The 12,976-nt window shown below is 37.1% G+C and overlaps 1 protein-coding gene across 1 annotated transcript in view; it reads left to right on the top strand.

Annotated features, from left to right (window-relative positions):
- Positions 1–287: 287 nt before the first annotated feature.
- Positions 288–12,976, top strand: part of myo7ab (myosin VIIAb) — a 36,092-nt gene continuing 23,403 nt past the window's right edge. Inside the window, exons 1-13 of the mRNA XM_056730815.1 lie at positions 288–486; positions 6,871–6,952; positions 7,115–7,228; positions 7,349–7,501; positions 8,180–8,364; positions 8,454–8,575; positions 10,056–10,198; positions 10,286–10,399; positions 10,557–10,710; positions 10,826–10,902; positions 11,954–12,073; positions 12,165–12,307; positions 12,404–12,614. Coding sequence (XP_056586793.1) covers positions 6,935–6,952; positions 7,115–7,228; positions 7,349–7,501; positions 8,180–8,364; positions 8,454–8,575; positions 10,056–10,198; positions 10,286–10,399; positions 10,557–10,710; positions 10,826–10,902; positions 11,954–12,073; positions 12,165–12,307; positions 12,404–12,614 — 1,554 coding nt within the window. The 5' untranslated portion in view covers positions 288–486; positions 6,871–6,934. The remainder of the gene's footprint in view (positions 487–6,870; positions 6,953–7,114; positions 7,229–7,348; positions 7,502–8,179; positions 8,365–8,453; positions 8,576–10,055; positions 10,199–10,285; positions 10,400–10,556; positions 10,711–10,825; positions 10,903–11,953; positions 12,074–12,164; positions 12,308–12,403; positions 12,615–12,976) is intronic.

The raw sequence follows: 12,976 nt of genomic DNA on the forward strand, positions 1-12,976 counted from the left end.
CATTTAATAGACTACACCCAGACTCCATTTATACTGTAGATACAAAAACTTGACCTTTCCTATACCCAGTTGCAAGGAAAAGGGAGACAAAAAAAGAGAAACAGGAAATTAGTGACCATGTACTTAAACTGAAATGGCCAGCAGACCTTTGTGTCAAGCCCCTCCCTCTCCCACAGTCACCGCTTGCTGCTTAACCCCGCCCCCCTTTAATCTGGATCAGCAGAGCCATTGAGGGAAACACTAACTGTTGTCACTGCCTTTTTCAGCATCCCACAGAAACAGGTACATTAGCACAAGAGGCCAAAATGTTGAGGTGCTGAAAAGGACTGTAAAACAATCTGAGACTTTTCAAATTGGTACCTGCTAAGAAGCTGACAATTGCTGACCTCTTGAACTCTTTTGGATTTACACAACAGATTGAGACCGAAGGAACGAAAGACATAGAAAAGTAATAGGAAAAGACCTGGATTCTTGAGTCACCGTGAGGTGAGTGTTTAGACTCAGCTTAGACCTTTAAGGCTTTGTGGAAAGCTACTTATTGCTGTTTTCTGCTGTGCGTGCTCTGTACCAGGCCTGTACCACAATCCTGTCAAAGGGATAGTTCAACTAAAAATAAATACTCTGTCATTATTTATTTACTTGTCATTTTATTAATCTTTGTAAATCGCTTTGAATGAAAGCGTCTGCTGAATGACTAAATGTAAATGTTAAAACGAAATTGCCATTCAAAACTTGTATGACTTTATTTTGTGGAACACAAAAGAAGATATTTTGAGAAATGTGGTTATGTGTCCGTACAATGGAAGTCAATGCGGATCAATGTTGTTTGGTTACCAACATTCTTCAAAATATCTGCTTTTGTGTTAAGCAAATGAAAGAAAGTCACACAGGCTTGGAATGACATGAGGGTCAATAAATGATCAATTATTTTCATTTTTGGATGAATTATCCCTTTAACTGAAAGTGTTATTGTCTATTTACAGTGTCACCAAAAAGTCCACCAGTGAAACAAATAATAATGTAATATTTATCAGAATTAGCAGAATTAAAATTAAGCTGAAATGTTGAACTGAAGAATTAACTTTCTTTAATATTCCTGCTGTGTGCTTTATTGACAGCATGCACTCAAGTTGACATGAACTCCAAATGTTTTTTCAACACCTGATGATTTATTTGAATATCACTTTTCACAAAATTGTTCCAAAGCTACTTTGCCAAATAGTTCTGTTCAAACCTGCATCTAGTGTGTGTCAATGTAAGACGTCTAACTTTTTGTACAATTGAAGGGCTTACATTTGCTTAAATCTTAATAACTTCTTGTTTAATTTATACACGTCCATTAAATTATTGTGAATTGTGAATTCCATATGTTTGTTTTACTTGCGTCACCACATAGAGTGTACTATAGAAACAAGTGTTTCATTGTTAGATATTCGCAATGTTTTGTCCACTCTGTGTTGTCAGAATTTTTACCATTTATGTTAAGCAAAGAAAGAAGTGATTTCCACAGTCAAGGAAGTGTCTGTGTGAGGTTCTGTAATCTGCCTTTGGCTCTCAGTGAGGTGCTGGCTGAAGCAATTAAGAGGGCCACGAGATTTAAGGACCTTTATTGAGTCTTGGCTCAGGGCAATGGTTATGAAACAATCTATTCACAACGTCTAGACAAAAATGACAAATATTAAAGGTCCGGTGTGTCATTTCTTTGAGCATCTATTGGCAGAAATGTAGTATAATATCCATTATTACATCTTCAGCTGTGTATAAAGATCTTACATAATGAAACGTTATGTTTTTTTATTACCTAGAATGAGCTATTTCTATCTAATTCGCCACGTTGTTTCTACAGTAGCCCTCAACAGATGAACTGCTCCAGAGCGTGTTTCATAAATTCGTCATCTCCTTCGGCAAGGAAGAAAAAATTAAACGACAACTTAGTTCAGTGTCAACCACCGTAGTGCTTCAAAAGGGAAGGGTGGTGTCAGCCGTTGGTTGCAATTCGCAACCTCACTGCTAGATGCCGCTAAATTTCAAACAAGGGACCTTTAAAGGAAGCCATTTATTGGTTAATAAGCACTTCCTAGTTTTCTGCAATGCTGGTTTAGCTCAATAGGTTATTATTTGACTTTTCCAGCAGAATTTTAAACACATCTCTAAAGGTCTTTTCATATCAGCTGTTTGGTTTTTTATCCTGTAGGGCAGGAATGGGATCAGATCATGACGCAGGTGGTGTCCCACTGAGCACCTTCACAGTTTATTTTGTAATGGCTCTGAACTCATGTCAGTATTTTATATGTTTTCTATTTCCTGTAAGCATGACAGCTATTGTTTTACGTAATGTCATTACAAATACTCTTGTTGATGTGTACTCTAGCATGCTTTCTGCTGAGGTCAGACAGTTCACAGGTGCATTGTTGGATGTTGTGGTGCAAGAATGTTTCAGAAAGGTGTTTCATATAAACAGTGGAATTTGATATGGGCTGAGATTAAGGCCAGAAAACGAGAATACATAGAGCATTTCATACCATTCTCTAATCTCTTGAAATGTGCTAAAATAATAATTTATTCTTATTTAGGCCTACCTGCTTTGGCTGGTGTTTATCTACCAACATTCTAAAAAATGCTGGGGTTTTTTTCAACCAAGCATTAGGTCATAAATTAAGTGACCCAACAATGGGTTAAAACAATCCACTTTGGTTTTATTTCATAACCAACCTGTTTGTCCCTATTTCACCCAATGCTGGGTTAAAAGGAACCCAGCAGTTTGTTTTTAGAGTGAAATAAATTGCAGCATGTCTGCACACGTCATCAAATTTGAGTGATAGTTACACTATGGGCAGAATTATTGAACAAACCAAATATTGACTGCAGTGCATCTCCATTTAGAGGATGGCAATTGCAATTGAGTACCACAGATATTTCCTATTTTTGTATGCAAACCCCAAAAGCGAGTTAGCATTTTAAGTCTTCTGGTTCAATCGCCCTAAAGTCTATGGGTTTTTTGAAGGGGTTTTTGGTAAACTGCCTGAAATAAGGTCTATTGCTAACAAAACCTCTTAATATTTTAATGTTTATTCTATGACATAAAACACACCAGATAAAACCCGCTTGTGATTTTTTAAACCTTTTTGCTAACAAGTTGCTAAAAGTGACTACTTCCTTTGGCTGGGACGTTAGACGTCAAAGTGCATAGGCCTATAAATCTCACAAATAATGAAACATGGAAAAAAATGTCTAAAATCGTTATGAGGAAATCATTCACGGAGTAATTACTTGCCGTTTTAATAAAGTTTGAGAAAGTTGTCGGAGGATTGATAGTGGGGACGTTGATATTGAGCGGCCATAGTGTAGTCTGTTTAGCCTCGTTCTAGCATTTTACTTCTGGCTTGTATTTAGGCTTCAAAAATAGAGATTATCTTGATAGAACAAACATGTTATTACATGAACATTTGTTAATCACAGATCTTATTTTTTGCAATCTTCCAAAAGTCTATAGGAAAAATGAATAAGCTTTTGGTTGAGGGAACCAGCGCTGTGCTTACTTCTGAGTTAGCCTGGTACGTCATCGCTGAGCCACTCCATTCTGTGTCATCTTAACCATTACACATATTGACATATTGTCTGTTGATAAACCAAAACGTATCTAATCTGGAACAAACCATTATTGCCTGAATTAAAATATTCTTTAAGACAAAAGCTGTTTTTTTATATTAGGCTTAAACTAAATGATGAAAATCCATGTTAATCCTCTTATCAAGCATGCTGTGAGGACGGCACATGATGTAACACATGCCTCGATCTTATTCCCCAACTGCAGTCTCACAACCAGCTGATGTTACAAACTTGTACCCAAAAACTCTAAAATAGATCTGTTATATAGCACGTGTTTGTTTGTAGTGTTAAAGTGCTACCTCGTGATGCGCGTTAGGACTGACGTTGGTGATGCAGTGTTAAAAAACACAAATAAAGGAAATGTTTCAGCCCAAAAAATGATGGTTTACATAGCAGCAAGCTTAGCCAGAGAATTCTGTAAGCTCCCCTCACCCTACTCTCCGCTCACCTGACCAACTGACCCGCACTGTTAACCCTTAAGAGACTGAGTTGACATAAAATGAGTTATGCTGTATTTGTGTGGCAGTGCATGAGAACCATTGATGGTGAAAATTGACTAAGAATGACATGTGTGCCTGTTTATGTTGTCTTGACACCCGCGTGTATGCAAATCATGTAACGGTCAAAATATCCATAATTCATTTGCATGCCACAATTCCCACCTTGCTACCCAGGAACTGTGATCTGGGTTGTGGAAACATTTGAAGATGTTGTTTATAGTTAGATCAATTGTACAGTACATTAATATAATACTGTGTGTGTAGCTGAGTATTGTTTCTGTAGATTTCGTAAAGGATTGTTTTTAGAAATGCAAAATTTGTTCGAATCTCAGTAGACACACATACTGATATCAATATACATTGAATATGCTTTGTTTAGAGTTATGACTATTCATCTCACTATTACACAAATCCCCTTAAATAGATGTAAGGGTAGAGAATAGAGATGCTTGGAGTTTGACATTTAATCACTTGTGTGTGGGCCTGACAGCAAACTGTCCCTTTGACCCCATTCAGCAGTCCAATTATCAGAGTCCCAAGCCTCATCTGAACTGTCCGTTTCTGGTCATGACGGCTCATTCATTGATGGTATAATTAGGACAGATACATCATTAGCTCTCAATCAAACAAACACTCAATCTATAGCTCCTTGTTGAGTTACTAACACCAGAGGACAGTCTTTTAGCTTTTAAATCATTCTGGGTAACTCATTGTCTAATGGGCTTAATGTAGTGTGCTTCATGCTGGCTGTAATAACATGCATGCGTTGATGTACTGTCTTAATAAAATATAGTTGGATCTTTTCCCACAGCTGTGTTAAAGGAGGAAGAACAACCTTTGTAATTATTCTCAGTGCCAGAAGCTATAAATACATTCATAGAGGATATTTGGAAAGAAACTACAGGTGGTATTGGGTTTATTGGATGTTCTGTGTGATCGAGTAATAATATAATGTCTTTGTAATGCTTGAAGTCACAGTAAGTCCTAGACATTGTTTGTCTCAAAATAATTCCAGATTTGTGATTCACATGGTGAGGTCTGTTATACTCTATTGTATATTAATAGATTTTTTATTGAAGTTGCTGTGGTTATCATGTACTGTTATAGATATAGTGGATAAAAGGAAAACGCATGTTGTCATAGAAATACATTTTGTTTGGATAAACATATGCAAATATTTTGTGCCTAACAATGAAACTGTTATCCATCCAAACAAATCAAATGCAGTGTATCCGCCTTCCTTTTTCAAATATGATAATGTGTGAAGTGCAAAGTGCCACATACTGTTAAAATCTTTCTAAAATGCAAGTCAGATATCTATAGACGTCAACCTGGACTACAAAACCAGATGAAAAAATCAAAAGAAAAATCGTCTTTAAAGTTGTCTATCAGAGGCTATTTAGCAGACCGCTGATTAAACAGGTTTGTTTTAACACTCTCTATTTGCTTACCACTGTAATGACATTGTGGAGAGTAGATGAACCCAAAAGCAAAAATTGTAAGCATCACATAGATACCAAGCTGGGTAATTCCCAAAGAGCGAGCAGCAGCGTGCAGAAATTGTATTTCGCGATTTTGCTACATCCACAAAAAAAATAAAGTTTCGATATATTTTTGGTAGGAAAATCACAAAATGTCATAATGAAACATGATCTGCTTAATATCCTAATTATTTTGGGCATAAAAGAAAAATCGTTTGACCATTGTATTGTATTGTACTTATGACTGGTCACAGAATAGTCATTTTATATCCCTATTGAGATTGTAATTGCACTGATGCATATACGGTTTTAATAGTTTAATATTAATGTACAATAATTGTAGATTTAAAAGAGTAAAATATACTCTTGTAAGCACAAAGTGATAATGTGCAATTTTGTTTAAATCTAGACTTTTTCTGTAGGGACTTTTTTGTCTAGGCTGTCTAGGACAATGTCTTTCTGTGGTTTGACCCACATTGGTAATTGAATTAGCTCTTCTGTGCACTACAAATTTATGAATGTTTTCATTCTTTAATATTCTTTGAATCAGCAGCACATTTTAAAATTCATGATGCCCTGGGAAGCATCTCAAGAGATCATTTATATTCTGATATATGCTTACAGATTCTTGCTTTTATCAAAAAGACCTCAATATGTTTTTTAATAATTGATCGCAAAGTGCTTGGGTATAGATGATGCTGTCATTTTGAAAACATGTCTTCTGTCTTAAATTATGTGCATTGTGATTACTGTCATTAAATCCTCATGCATTATGTCCCTAAAATAATACTGTACAAACCACCTGTGCTTAACCACCATGTTATGTACAATCTGTAACTTTTCTTATCATTTTGTTTAGATCATCATTTACTCACCTTTGAGTTGTTCCAAATTGTATGAATTTCTTTGTTCTGATTAAGACTAAGAAAGATATTTGAAAGAATGATTGTAACCAAACAGTTCTTGGCAACCATTGACTACCATAGTAGGAAAAATTACAATGGGAGTCTAAAGTGCACCAGAACACTTTGCTTCCCTTGTTACATATTTCAAAAAATCTGATTTTGTGTTAAAAGGAAAAAATAAATGTATAAAGCCATTTTTCCTATTATGGTAGACAATGGGGTCCAAGAACTATTTGGTTACGAGTTTTCTTTCAAAGATCTTTCTCTGAAAAAGGCATTTTTATAGATATGGAACAACTTAATGTTGAGTTAATCAAGATAATATTTTTATATTTAAATGAACTGTTTGTTTAACATCTCATTTTCTTATTTCAGCTAAATTTCTGTCCTATACAGGACCATCACATGACTTCTAATGTCACAATTCTAATCCAGAAACATGGTCATTCTGCAACAGGTAAGGCAGATCTACCTATTGTGACAAAAAATTGTTTTAGTCTGCGTGCAAGTTTTCTGTGATAATTATTAATAGTGATTTTATTATATAAAATGTATCATATTCACATTTGGACATATTTGCATACTGAGTTTTTAAGTTTAATTGGTTGAATGTCTGCAGGGGGACTATGTCTGGTTGGATCTAAGAACGGGTCATGAGTTTGATGTCCCTGTTGGTGCCGTGGTCAAACTCTGCGACTCGGGTCAAATCCAGGTTCTTGATGATAAAGGAAAGGTGGGCTTTTAGTGACTACTATTCAAATTAATGTTAGTCGCAAAAGCTCTTCTTATTTATTCAAGCATGATCGCGTAAAAATGATTTTGGTTTCATGAGCAGTCTGTCTTCTCTATATAGGAGCATAGGATCTCTCTTCAGAATGCTACAAACATTAAGCCTATGCACCCAACCTCTATTCATGGGGTGGAGGACATGATCCGTCTTGGAGACCTGAATGAGGCTGGAATACTCAGAAATCTGTTGATCCGGTACAATGACAGGGTTATATATGTAAGCACGACATATCTCTTTTTTTGTCTTTGATGTTATTTGGAAAATGTTGTGAGATTAGAGTAAGACGGTTTTGCACACATGTTTATTTCTCACATTCACCATCATCTTGTTGTTTCTCAGCAATTTAATTTGCTTCTAAGCTAAGTAAATAGATTTTTAAAGATTTATCTGTGCAGCTTGTTCTTTTGAAGAAATAGACTGTTGTTAGAACACTGCCATTGATTTATGACCATACAAGGAGACCAAAACAGTTTGCATTAATAAGGTATACTGTCTGGATCTGAAACCAGGGTCTGTGTTTTCATTATTAAAGGATTGAGAGAAATGAAGCCATGATTTGTTGTGGTCTCTTACATTGTACAGATGGATTTCTCAGTCATAGTTATATTTCATTTAAAATAGCCTTTGTGAATAAGACCTTTTCATTAACCACTACCCAACCCCTTCAATACTTGATGCAAGGCACTGTTACTTTGTTGTAGCCATTTAAATGGATATGTGCATCAGTTCAGTAAGTGAGCAATCTGTAGCCAAATGGTCTTTCAAGAAGCTGGTGCACCTTTTTGAACAAGCCTCTCATAAACAATGCAGTGACTCGCCAGAAACATTTAAGTAAAAAATCCTACATGTTATATCCTGCATTTTCTCAGACTTTTGGACCCTACTGTATTTCAGACATACACTGGATCCATCCTGATAGCAGTGAATCCATATCAGCTCCTGCCCATCTACACACCTGACCAGATCCGCCTCTACACGAACAAAAAGATAAGAGAAATGCCCCCACATATATTTGGCATTGCGGATAACTGTTACTTCAATATGCAAAGAAACAGTAAGGACCAGTGCTGCATCATCAGGTAGCTGACAGGAGTTTAAAGCAAGTTTATATCGAAATGTATTTCTTTTTTCTATGATGTTATGTGTATGTACGGGTGTCTGTGTGCAGTGGTGAATCTGGAGCTGGAAAGACCGAAAGCACCAAGCTCATTTTACAGTTCCTGACGGCTATCAGTGGCCAACACTCTTGGATTGAGCAGCAAATTCTGGAGGCCAATCCTATTTTAGAAGGTCAGGAAGATCTCTAAACCATATTACATAAATAAGGAAATTCATGTTTCACATTGATCTATAATGAGCGATAGAACAACAGTTTTAGCATCCAAGGGAATTGGTTACTTGCCCTGGAAAATGAAATATATACATTTTTATATATATTTTGTGTTTACTTTTTTTGTAGCTTGTAACCATTGTGGCTCCCTTGCAAAATGTTAAACATGTGCTGAATAATTCAAGATAATATAATAAATGTAGAATTAAGTCAATTTCAGGATTTAAAAAATTATAGTTATTGACAATGGCAGTATATTTTGACACTCCTAGGCACTATGGAGCCCCTTTAGGCACATGGTGATCTCTTCCAAAACCTTTGCGTTCTCTCGCAAACATATTTGCTTTATTGCGCAAAACATTCTTTGATTTCAGACGAACACGTCCTATTCTACCGCTCCGTACATTAACAATAGAGCAGTTCATAGTAGATTCCCAGACTAATAACTTATGAGCTAAACGTTGTTATAACACAAATAACACGTCATTTCTTGGACAAAGATCTACAACCTAGTCTTCCTCAAAACGAGTCTTACACTATAAATTGATCTCTATTCGGTTGTTAAGTGGTGACATAAGGAATAATCACTTACTGGCCATGTGGGATTTCTATTATAAAGGTTAGAGGTCGTTAAAGGTTAGGGTTTTGGGTTTTTCGATCATTTTAAAGCTCACCATGAGAGTATATTAGCATTTTATGTTGTTTGTCTATAATCTTATTGAGCGTTTGGACCTGGAAACAGTATTTGACCTTCCATATATGGTGGTGCGTGACGTCAGACTTAACCCCCGAATATGAGTAGGCAAACATGTGGTCCGAAGGGAACGTCTGCAAAGTGACTGTAAATCCGAAAAGCGTTACTACAAAAATCAAAAGTCATTAACTTCAATGCTACACACTGTATTGTCAGCTAATTTAGTTTACACATTTATGCTCTCCCGCTGAATTTGAACTGGTTTTAGTTAAAGTACCTCTAAATATTTTCACGTTTTATTCTATGACATACAACACACCAATTATAACCCACTTTTGATTTTTTTAAAGCCTTATTGTGTCTTAAAAACGGTGGTTGCTAACAAGTTGCTAAAAGTGACTACATCCTTTGGCTGGGATGTTAGACTTCATCGTGCATATAAAGTTCACAAATAGACGACCCAAAAGCTTTAAAAAATAATACTCATATCTTTTCCGCTACCATGTCTCTAAAGGGGCTTGATTTAGGTCCAGTAAAATTTAGTGTCACCTTACTCTATGGCTCACCCCTCCCTTTCGAAGTACTACGGTGACTGACGGAGATCCTGACATAAATGCATCCCATTCTTAAATTGTACATTTTGGCAACCCTGATAAACCTTCATATGACACATATAATGTTACTATTGGAACAGTGAAAAATAAAGGGTTGGAGACATTTCCTTTAAGTATTCCATGTTCCTACAGCGTTCGGTAATGCTAAAACCATACGCAACGATAACTCCAGCCGATTTGGGAAATACATTGATATTCACTTCAACAAGCGGGGAGCTATCGAGGGGGCAAAGATCGAGCAGTATCTGCTGGAGAAATCTCGAGTTTGCAGACAGGTGAGAATGAAGAAAATGTCTTACTTTGGAATCGTCTGTTATTGATCGTGTGGTGATGTCTGTAATTAGATTGTAATGGTCTTTTAGGCACCTGAAGAGAGGAACTACCACATTTTCTACTGCGTGTTGGCAGGCATGAGCCCTGATCAGAAGACTAAATTAGGTCTCGGTCTGGCTACAGACTACACATATCTAACTATGGTATTGATTTTTTTTCTTATGCATTTATCTTGCACGTTTGCACATTATAAAAACTGTAAATTTGACTTAACACCTTGTAGAAAAAAAACAAAGAAAGTGGGTGTAACAGGACTATGTGTGTGCGTGTCCTGTATTTCTCTCTTGGCTTGTCATCCAGGGTAACTGTACAGTATGTGAAGGGAGGAATGACATGAAGGAATATTCCAACATCCTGTCTGCCATGAAGGTCCTGATGTTTACTGACACTGAAAACTGGGAGATCTCCAAACTTCTGGCTGCCATCCTGCACATGGGCAATCTGCGCTATGAAGGTGAAATAAGAAGCGTGACGGGTGCATCTGTGCTGTATTACCAAATGTTGGCTCAACGTGATGTCATAGATGAATGAAATAGTACAACTTTTTTGTTTAACCACACCCCCAATAGCTCGAACCCTTCAGAATCTGGATACCTGTGTAGTGGTGCGCTCACCTGACCTGGCCAAAGCAGCAACACTACTGGAGGTGAGACGATGTAACGTGACTTATTTCTGAATATTTAATGGTAAAAGAATGTGGATGTTGTTTTTTGATCCAGCACATGAAAAAAAGCTCGTCTCAAAGCTGCTGTGACATAGGGGTGCGTTTCTAGGTGAGATTTCTCTCTCATTAGCTCTGTAAACTGCATTATCTTTGCGGTTGAAGGAAGGGGAGTTAGAGATAAATGTAGTCCTTAGCAAGGATCAGACTTTCATTCTAATGTTATTATCAGAGACACTGGCACAAGTCTGTTCAGACTCTCTGCCTGCAGCACTGGGTCAGTCTTTTTGATTTCTGCGTTTGTCTTCATGATTCCTCGGTCTTTGTTCTAAAGGGGCTGTTTAAAGCTTGATTTAAATGGCTGTCTGAGTGTTTTTTTGTCATACCCTTTTCTTTGCTTGTGTCTGCCCCCTGGTGGCAAAATAGTAAACATCATGAGATACATTGGGGCCATTTCTCAGACTTGTGTTCTCGTGGAGGCCGTTTTTGCAAGGTAACTTCGGAAGAACAAACTTTGGTGGACGCGCCGCAGTGACTCCTGGGACTTTAAGCAGCTTCCAAACGGCGCATGCAAGGCTGCATTCGATGCATCCTTGCTATCGAGAACACATCCGGGTACTTTCATACGTTCTCTGTTTTGGGGTTCTTGAGTATTGGATCGGACTTTCACAGTTATTGATGACGTAGAGCGAGAACATGAGGACACAAGACCGCTGCATTGAGAAACGGCCTTGGTCCAAAAGTCCAGTGTTTTGAGGATGTGTCTATATTTTTTGTACAATCTCCAAAGAAAGGTCTGTAAAGCTTAAAACTATTATGCTTTCAAATTTACATTTTACATTCATGCATTTGGCAGACGCTTTTATCCAAAGTGACTTACATTGGATTATCCTATACATTTATACTTAGGTAAATGCAATCCCCTGGGATCGAAGCCACAACCCTTTACCACTGAGCTACAGGAAAGCTGTAAAATTTGATGTATTTTTACGCATGCAAGTGAGGTTTTACGTTTAGAATGTTGATCTTTGCACAGGTGGACCCTCAAGATGTCATGACATGCCTGACCACACGCACACTTATCACCAGGGGCGAGAGTGTGTCCACCCCTCTGAGTGCGGAGCAGGGTGTAGACGTCCGTGATGCATTTGTCAAAGTGAAGTTCCTCACATTCACTAAATGGTTTTGATTCTCACTTCGAGACTGTTAGCTACAAACACTAATTGGATGGTTTTTGTCTCCATCAGGGAATCTACGGGAGGTTGTTTGTGTGGATAGTGGATAAAATCAATGCCGCCATCTATAGGGCTTCTTCTTCTGAAAATAAAGCTTGCTGCAGGTCTATCGGCCTGCTTGACATCTTTGGCTTTGAGAATTTCACTGTTAATAGGTGAGGAGTGAAGACAATTTGAAGAATCTTGATTTCTGCGAGCGAACACAGCGGGTCTTTACTGTGTTTTGTTTATCTTGTGCGTTTCTGCTGTAGTTTTGAGCAGCTGTGCATCAACTTTGCGAACGAGAACCTGCAGCAGTTCTTCGTTCGACATGTTTTCAAGTTGGAGCAAGAGGAGTACAACCTGGAGGATATCAACTGGCAGCACATCGAGTTCACCGACAACCAGGATGCCTTGGACATGATTGCCATGAAACCTATGAATATCATTTCGCTGATTGATGAGGAGAGCAAGTTTCCAAAGGTAAAATAAGATGGCTTAGCTGTTGAAAATAAATTATATTCAGTTTCATATTTATGCCATACAACTCACAAAACATAAATGAGAATGAAACAATGTATATTTAACTGATCTAACACTTTAGTTTCCATAACTAGGACCCCCAAATATGATGAACCTTAATCGAGAAGTGACTACCTATTTAAAATACATATCCATTTTTTTGTATAAAAAACATTAAAACTGTTAGACAAATAGTAAGTGTGATATTATAAAGAAAGTTAACATATTGTTTGTAGAATTAAACTGAAATAATCTTGAGTAGAATTGTACAACTTTTGTTATCATTTGTTTTGTTTAATGTCAAACCCTATAAAACATAGGGG

The sequence above is a fragment of the Triplophysa dalaica genome, chromosome 19, assembly GCF_015846415.1.
Source record: "Triplophysa dalaica isolate WHDGS20190420 chromosome 19, ASM1584641v1, whole genome shotgun sequence".
Taxonomy (NCBI): Eukaryota; Metazoa; Chordata; class Actinopteri; order Cypriniformes; family Nemacheilidae; genus Triplophysa; species Triplophysa dalaica.